The sequence below is a fragment of the Cynara cardunculus genome, assembly GCF_001531365.2.
Source record: "Cynara cardunculus var. scolymus isolate 2C chromosome LG 5, CcrdV1, whole genome shotgun sequence".
Classification (NCBI taxonomy): Eukaryota; Viridiplantae; Streptophyta; class Magnoliopsida; order Asterales; family Asteraceae; genus Cynara; species Cynara cardunculus.
The window spans coordinates 27843055-27852984 of NC_037532.1; the positions used below are offsets into that span (position 1 = coordinate 27843055).

A 9930-nucleotide genomic window follows, 5' to 3' on the forward strand; every position below is an offset into this window, starting at 1 on the left:
CCCCCCCCCTTCTACAAACTGTTTAGTATTCTTGTAAACCCTTTGGGACCAACAGAGATCACCTTAGATCACCTTTTGTTCGGCGGGCTATAGACATGAAGGTAACTGCAGAGGATAGACGTATACATGAGTGGGCGCTCGCAGAAATTGGATCAACCTTGTAAGAATATGTTTTTACTATATGTTCACTGTAGTACATTGTTACCAAATGCACTTACTAACAAATTATCAATGACATATGATTCGACTAATATAATTATGTTTACGTGACAAATCTGTAGCGACATTGTATTCGAATTGGAGAATTCCACAAACATATTGCGGGGGAATTTGGCTAGTCTAGCATCCAAATCAATTGTCTACACAAATGTTATAGATGGATGGGCTGAATTGCTAAACATGGAGGAAATGTACAGAAGCCGAGATTCACCGCGTCGTTTTTTTTTTTCAATACAACTGTATTGGTAAGCTATATAATATTAACAAAGTGATTCCTAATTAAACAAAACATGATTTCATGAATGTTGTCTGACTACATGACTATCATACAGGGAGATCTGAAGCTTAAGACTCATCAGGCAGATTTTAATGTTCAGTTTGACATTTTCAGCACTTACCTCGCGAAATCAGTGCGTTTCAACATGGAAATTATTAAAATGCGCAATATGGATCTCGTATGCTCACTATTTACATTTTTTTGCATTTAAATTTACGTAGACATTTATTTTTTGCATGACATTACATAACAGTTTAACACACAGAGGCTTTTTTTCCTATTATGGATTGTGGTCACTATTACATGGTGGTGTTTAACTTCAAGAAGCCATCAGTTGTTGTAATAGACAACAAATTTTGGAAAGGTTGTCAGATCGAAGACGATATGGGGTTGTATGAACACGTTGTCGACTTATTAGTAAGTATACTAACTTGACAATCACTCTTGTACTTGAATGTTCTTCATGAAATACATTTTACAATTGATTATTTCTTTCTCCAGCATCGCCTTATGATCAAGCATCTAAGAGTTGTAGGCCATCCTAGTTGGCAAGAAATAGATGAAACGCTTGGAAATGAGTTGGCAAACAAAAGACAATTTCGAGGATGGAGGTGTGTTCTTGATGAGGCATATGAAAACTTGGATGGGAGATGAAAGGTCATGGAAGACCGGATTCACTACAGAAGGACCGAATTAAAGAACCCAGCTTACTGATCTAAAGAAGAAATACACGGCGAAGTTATTACTCAGCAACTTCATCAAAAGAAGGGAGTCAATCGTGAAAGAGGTTGATCAGTTTCATGCAATGAATCCCGAAGCCAAAAAGAAAGCGATAGAGCAAGCAAAAGCAACAAAGACATCTGCAATAGGCGTTAACGTTCAAGCATAGCAATCCATTGGTTTAGCATTGGTTCACTAGTTATACTTTTTTTGGGGTTATATTTTGGAGGTTATGACATGGATTTTGTAGTTTTTTTAGTAGTCAGTTATGTATTGTTCATTTTCATTTGAATTAACTGATCTTGTCTTAACAAGTACTCAAATATTTGCTAAGCAACTTAATGCTTAGTCTTTTTTCCTATTAAAATCAACCGTATCTTTAGTCCTTGCTTGAAGTACTTGTGTTATATATCTTTATTATGAAACTATTTCATGTTCATTGAATAGTCCACAAATAAATATTACAATGAAACTTTATCATTGCACAGTATGATACTACTAATCAAACGCGACACTACCGAATTCAGTAGGAATGACATAAGACATCATACATCATTTCAATTGCACCGTCCCAAACAAACTTCATTTTCATTATAACATTTACATTCCTATCATGAACAGACATTGATTCACACGCTGGCCTAGTAAACCAATTTTCCTTCACACATAAGTTTAAATACAACAACCATAAATATACCGGATTGTATGCACCTGTTTCATCGATTAAACGCTTTCATCACTTTTTGTACTCTATACCAACCCTTTTTATACTTGAATAATCACATGGTTCCTACAGTTTGACTATCAAATTCACATGTATAATCGTTATCTTATATCTAAAACATGTTTCTAGATGTAACATTTTAAGCATTATTTTATGAGTACTCTTACGTCTTAACCGCGACAATAGAGAGAGCTACTTCACTTTTACAGTATTTCATTAGATGTTCTCACTATTTTCATTCCAATGAACACATATTGGTAAGATAAATTACATATATCTTACACTCACATATTCACTAGTGTAGAAGGTTACTACGTTAGAAAAAAAATTTCAAACAAATACCATAAAAAATTATTTTCTTCGTGATGGACGTATCTCATTAACACCTTCATCGCATCCCACTCTAAACGTTTTACCATTACATGAACATGCTAATCCCAATAATTTTAGGAGCCAGCAGAATTTCATCGATAACCGTTACTAGCTAAGATAAATCAAAATGAAACAAAAACCAATGTTCCTCACAAATATTCGGGACTTAGGTGTACATTCCATACGAGTTTGTTGAACTTGCTTTTAAACGGGGTCCCATGGGCTAAATGATCACAGATCTTCACAATGAAACAAGCACACAATCAAGAAATTGTCAAACCATTTTTTTCATATTGCCCATTATGAAGACTTTTTTGTTACGAAACGCGTAGTAAACAAACTTATGTATGTATATATTAGAATTGTACCCAATGGATGAAATTAGACATACCTTTTCCTTCACTTTTTTTGTTATGTGCCACATACACAATCGATGAGTAGCTTCTGGAAAAACTATAGGGATCGTTTGTTTCATTGTTGCACATTGATCGGTTATTACAAACTTTGGCTGAGTACCGTGTGCTTTCATAAACGCCCTCAATACCCAAGTGAAATTAACGATTGATTCATTTCTAATCAATGAAGCACCAACCACAACGGACTTCTTGTGATTGTCAATTGCAACAAATGGWACAAAAATCATTGCATGCCTGTTAAGATGCAAAAGAAGCATATATATCTTTCATTGGATATAAATAAAACAATTTATAACAAATAATTTAAGACAACTTACTTGTTTGTCCGAAATGTAGTGTCAAACGATATGGTGTCTCCAAAATGTTTGTAATTCATTCTTGCTGTTTCATTTGCCCAAAAAATTGCAATCAACTCCTTCTCATCACACTTATATTCAAAAAAATATTCTGGGAAATGTTCACGCCGTTTGTTCATCTTGTTTATTAGCATTTGTGCATCTTTGTTACCAACGAATAGCATTATGTCTCTTCTAAAGTTCATATGATCCCTAGCTGTCCCACCTAATGATACTAAACCTCCGTTAATTGCCAACTGCATCCTGCGTGATTGAGTGATACCAACTTTAGAGCTGGATGCATGGTAAAAAAATTTACGATCCTTGTAGTCAAGTTGGCGTCTTGAACGGGTGAACAACTTTTCATCCGAACGACAAAGCATATGATTATGAGACTCAATGAAATGATAAACCTTGTACCGGCCACTCTCTTTGACATAGTGTACCTTTAGGCAAGCTTTACAACCAGTACGTTTGAAATTTGTATTACGTCTTCTCCTCTCACCCGATGAAACTTCTAAAGAATCAAATTCCTTTTTGGGTGGAATACCCTCTTTGCTACAAACAAAATAACGTGTTTGCACTTCACCCAACGAGTTCATTTTCTTGCTGGCCAGTCGGATATCAAACCCAGCAACGTCCGCGTATTTCCTATACATATTTTCTACGGCATCAACCGATGAAAAGAATTCACCAACTTTTGGACAAATATTGCCATCTACTTTAGGAAACTATAACTTCGTGCCCTCAGGTGATTCCCCCATTTCTGGTGATAATGCATCTAACAAGTAGAAATTGAAATTACAATATAGTTACACTTACGAATATTAACGCCATTACTATGTTTCATTACGTCCTATTAGTTATACGCAACATGCTCAAGTTTTTTAACTTATTTTATGAAACTATTCATTAAAATATTTTCATTACAATATTTTCATTATGATATGGATACTAGGGATATTGTATGTGTTAATGAAACACCTTCATTAACAATATGGATACTATATGGTATCCGTATTAATGAAATTGTTTCATGAAAAAATATTGTCCATTGATGTGATCAAACCATAACCCTATTCTCAAATCCTACTAACTGCTTTATACAAATTCTCCAACTATGAAACGCATACAAGGACCCAAATACGGACGAACATCATACAAACATTCATGTTATGGAAGGTACATTGACTTAGAAATTAAAATACATAACACATACCATAGCACCCATCTTCATCCGCAACAACGTTACTGTATATGTCATGAATTTCATGACAAATAATACCTTCTCCCTGATCACTCATTGTCGTTGACTATTGTATTTGTCTATGGCTCAAACGATATGAATATATATAATGTCTATGAGTTTAAATAAATTTAATTCATAGTATTTTTTATTCAAGGCAACCATATCAGGTAAATTATATTATTAATGAAATTGATTCACTTTGTGAAGTAATATACTATTTTAATGTTAACATTTTTTWAAATAATATTCATCAATAAGTTATATCAAAATCAAAACACAACATATTCACTAATGTATATTGAATAATTTCATTAAAAATTAAAATAAATGATCATATTTCGTTTTTCTTAATTTCTCTGTTGACGGATTCGTTACAATTTAGTTAATGAAATTTTTTCATTGTTTAATGCGCTTATTAAATTTTATGATTATGCAAGATCGAGTTTCATTATACTCATTTGATATTGAAACTCATTCATTTTTTGCAATGATGAATTATGAACCCGTTTCATTCTAATTAAAACGTTACATCCACTGAACGGACCCCCTACGTAATTTTACAACGTGGTTGGCCATGAAACGAGTTCAACAGTCATTAAACAATTGTAAATGAACTCATTTCATTTTCAAGTATCCGAATAAACGGATCCTCATCACACACAATATAACATGGATCACCATGAAACTTGAACATGAATATGTTTCATCATCATGAAACGAGTATACGAACATGTTTCATCATGACTAAAAGAAGCAAATAAACCATATTATAATGAAACCGTCTCATATGAACATTAATTGCATAGAGAATAAAATATATTATGCACCCATTTCATCAACTAAACCATTCACCTCCACCATCATTTTTCAAGTCTTAAAGCGGTTAATGACTAACTGATCAATTACATCATGAACTCGTTTCATTTTCACTAACCTAACTATGAATATACATAAAAACTTGAACATGAATATGTTTCATCACCATGAACTGGAAGTACATGAACATATACAATATAAATAAAAGAAGCAAATAAAACATTTTATAATGAAACCTTATGATATGAACATTAATTGCATAAAAATTAAAATATATTATGCACCTGTTTCATTATGATGAAACCTTTTCATTACGCATATTAATATAATATGCAACCGTTTTTTCGTAATGAAACATTTTCATATGCTCAATAATATGTTATGCTCTGGTAATATGAAACCTTTTCATATTAAAACCTTTTCATATGAAACAGGTTCATAACCGGTAATTTTTGATACAATGAACCTCAAATCATGCATTCATTACATAACAATATAAAATCTTCATGAATGTTTCCAGCTTCATTGAATAAAAAAAAAAGAAAATCAATTTTTAATATTATAATATATTAAAATCTTTAAATCATTCCATTTATATAATTTCCATTATTAAATTTCATTATTTAATATTCCTTAATAACTTCCTTATTTATGAAAAAAATAATGAAAATGACCAAAATGACCTTATTGATTAAATTTAATTAAAAAAGAATGTTCTTATTCGTCGATTTTGGTTTACACGGTTTTTTAGAATGACATGGTTTTCATTTGAACCTGCCCCTATATATGTGTATATATATATATATATATATATATATATATATATGTATATTATTTATTTCAACTAAAGCGGTAATTCATAATTTCCTATTTCCTAACTAAGTTTATAATCTAAAATTGTTATTTCTCGGATGTTAATATGTAATATTTTGGATGTCAAGTCAAAATATAATTACTAGATAAGTTTTGTATATTACTCGATATGGTTTTATATAGCTTAATATCCTTTGGTACATGTGACTTTAAGTTTTTTTGGATTAAATTGATTTTTTTTGGTTTTAGATTATTTGTTCTTATATGATGTTGTGTTTTTTTAATATTAAATTAAATTCATTTTGGTTTTAAGTTTATTGAAAATGTTTGAAATTTAAACATGTATGGCCTCTCACATATTTAATTTAATATAACTTACATAAACGGGAAAAAAAATCCCCGTTTTGCCGTTGGGGACCTGTTGCAGATGGGGATGAGGATGTGATTATGTTCTTCCGCGGGGATGAGGACGGGGACAGGGACGGGGATATAGATAAGTAAACGAGAACGGGGACAGGGATTGAGGTCCCCGCCCCATTCCCACGCCTAGAGGTAGAGGGAGAGGTCGGGGTAAAGGTCGTGGAAGGGGTTGTGGGAAAGGAAGGAGTAATCAACCTAAAGTTCATCTGATCAGGAAAATATAAATCAAGAACTAGTACAACCTCCTGAGTATGTTACTCGGGATATGTTAGCAGAGAAAATGAGTAAGCTGAGAAATATACCGACATCTATTCTGGGAGTACCGGCCAGGGTAGAGACAGAAAGGGTCGAAATAAACCTGCAAATTCAATCCACAAATACCAGAAAAGGGTGATATCAAAATGTTTTTAACTTGTAAACCCCCAAACTTTTCTGAAGACCCGATGAAGTATTGTGTTTATTTTGGTTGGATTGAAGTCAAGGTGGAGTTTGTGAATGAAGGCCTTAATTAAATACATACATGTAAACTAGCCATGTGACCCGGTGCAAGGTAAAACATGGAGAAATACAATACATGATATTTAACGTGTCCACTTAATTTCGTGTGTGCGAGTTGTCTCGCATATCCTCTATTGCCGAAATCTAATGCAATGACCTAGGTAGGTCGGAGATGCCTATTTTAGCGACCTAGTGTTGCGACCCTCGCGCACTACTAAAAAGATGGGTTTTTCCGATGGCTAAATCCACCGAAAAAACCCCGCCGCAAAATTCATTTTTTGGCGGATTTCTGGCGGTTTTGTATTTTCCAGCAGATATGGCAGCTAAAAATTCGTTGAAATTTCTTTCAACTTTTTCAATCTTTTTAACTTAACTGAAAATTAATATTCATTTTATTTGAATTTTCTTAGATAAATACACATTTATATATGACACATATTAAATGAACATAATAAAATCAACAATTGAAGCATAACACAAGAAATACTCCCACAAATCACCACTAATGTTATAAAGAATCACAACATAAACATAATCATTGGAATAAAAATACTACCCGCGGATTATATTCAATCAAGAATTAATGTACATCTACAAATTAGGGATGCTCAAAAATCCGACCAATCCGATTAACACGATCAATTCAACCCAACCCAACATAAAATAACTCAACTCGATGTCTAATCGAATTGTAAAATTTTCAAACCGTAAGTATTGTATTGATATTGGATTACTATTATTTGAACTCAATCCAACCCAACATCCTTTTATTTTTTGGATTTAATATGATTGTTGAATTTTTATTAACATATACATTAGACAATTACACTATCATGTATGTTCTTCATATACATATATTTTCAATATATTCACATCTCTATATAACTTATTCATATATATGTTCAGTAACTATGAACATATATATGTTAAAGAAAATTAATTGAATGTGATATACATAAGAAGTATGTATACGTTGTATCAAATGGTTGAGGATGAAAAATAAATTATGGGTAGAGAAACATATTCAAGATTAGAAAAATATTTTAATGTACCAAAGTATCAACCGACTAATCCGTACGGTTTGGGTTGGGTTGGGTTCGGTTAGGATTTTTCAAACCACAAACGTTAAGTTGGATTGTTCAAATATTTTCAAACCGCAATTTGTGATGAATTGTTTAAAATAATAAGTTATTAAATAATCCGTTGGAAATGTGATCGAAATAAATTTTTATTTAAAAAAAATCATTAGCGGAAGTCAACAAAAGTTGACTCTTTTTTAACTTTTTTGGGATAAGTCGGTAAGTTACCGACGGCAAATCCACCAGAAAAATTTGACAGGGAAACACAGTTTTTTAGTAGTGACGTGTACAAGTTGCATAAGCTAAGGTACCGTTTGATATGCAAATATAATTGAACAAGACAGAACTATACAAGACTATACATGACAAGAGGGGTAGGATTAGACAAGATTGGACAGAACAAATGAATGTCTGGTATTTGATATGACTAGGAACTGGATATGACATAACTAGACAAGTTGCCCTCAAAAGTTATTTTATGATTTTATATGTCATATAATAGTTATAATAAAATAGTACCAAAGTTGAATGAATAATTTAATTTATAAACATTTGTACACAATTTTCATATACATAAATATAAAATAGTACCAAATTTGAAGGAATTTTTTTTATATAATTGATGGTAGTTTGAAAAAACCCGATTCATACAAATGAGAAATTATGTGTTATTCGGTTTGGATGATCCTTATCAATTGGTGAAGGCGTAGTGAAGATTGTTGCAATGACAACGGTTGTGGAGGTAGAAGCATTGGTAATTGGTGGATGGTGGTGGTTGTGGAGGACATGAAGATGTTGGATAACGGTGGTGGTAGCGGTTGACAATGGTGGAGGAGGTAGTTGTGGCCTATGAGGTGGAGGTAGGTGTGATGGTGGGCAATGGTGGTAGTTACGATGGAGGTGATGGTGGCCGACAATACTAGTGGTGGTGGAGATGGACAATGGTGGTTGTGGAGGACGTGAATATGGTATATAGTGGTAGTGGTAGTGGTAGCTGATAGTGGTGGTTGACGATGGTAGTGCTAGCCGCCGGTGGTGGTGGGCAGTGGTAGTCGATGGTGGTGGTTATGGTGGAGGTGAGGTGGCCCATGGTGGTGGTGGTGAACGATGTTGGTCGGTGGCCCTGCAATAGTTGCAGAGAAGGTTGTAGTAGAGGAGAAGGTGGAGGTGGTCAACAGTGATAATGGTGGTGGCAATGGACGACGGTGGTCGACGACCGACGATGATTGTGGAGGTGGTGGAAGAGGTTGTTGCAGTGGAAGAAAAGGTGGAGATGGCCAATGATGGTAGTGGCAATGGACGGTTATGGAGGTGATGATAGACGGTGGTGGTCTATGGCCAACAGGGCCGGCCCTGGCTATAGGCCCAAGGGACGACGACCCAGGACAGCAAACAGTCCAAGGGCATCCATTTTTGTAAAGCAGAATATATATATATATATGTTCAATTTAGGTTGGGCCAAAAAATTACCCTTACCGCTAATCATCAAGGGCTGAAGTCTCGACCGACAAAGACATTCACAATCGGCTCTCTCTCGACTCTCGGCCTCGCTTGACGCACGAAGTCATGATTCTGTCGGTTGTCGATTCTAGAAGTACGAACAACAAACGAACTTATGGTTTTTGTCGACTCTCGTCCCCAGTCGCTCTCGACCGCTCAATCGCCAGTCGGCTCTCGCTTTCTCGACCGCTCAAAATCTTAATTTGAACTGCCAAATTGGTTGTGACTTGTGGCTGACATTGGAATTGCGAATTGGAATTGGAATTTTGAAGTTTGGAAATTGCCCTGGACACTGACTTGTGACTTGTGAGGTTAGGGTTATTTACTTACTTTATGTTTCCAATTCTTGTTTGATTAATTCATAATCTAGATGAAGCTACCTAGTGCCTACTTAGGTTTTATTTTAAAGTTGTAATATTGTAAACAACATTACAATGAAGAGAGATTTTTGATTTTGATGACTTTATGTTTGAATATTTACACATCCACTTT

General features: G+C 34.0%; 1 protein-coding gene across 1 annotated transcript; it reads right to left on the reverse strand.

The window, feature by feature from the left end:
* Positions 1-1254: 1254 nt before the first annotated feature.
* On the reverse strand, positions 1255-3722 carry LOC112512949 (protein FAR1-RELATED SEQUENCE 5-like). The gene is made up of 3 exons (XM_025119074.1): positions 3046-3722; positions 2704-2962; positions 1255-1356 (listed from the first exon to the last, which is right to left on the reverse strand). Exons 1-3 carry the CDS (start codon positions 3720-3722, stop codon positions 1255-1257), a joined length of 1038 nt encoding a protein of 345 aa, XP_024974842.1.
* Positions 3723-9930: the final 6208 nt, after the last annotated feature.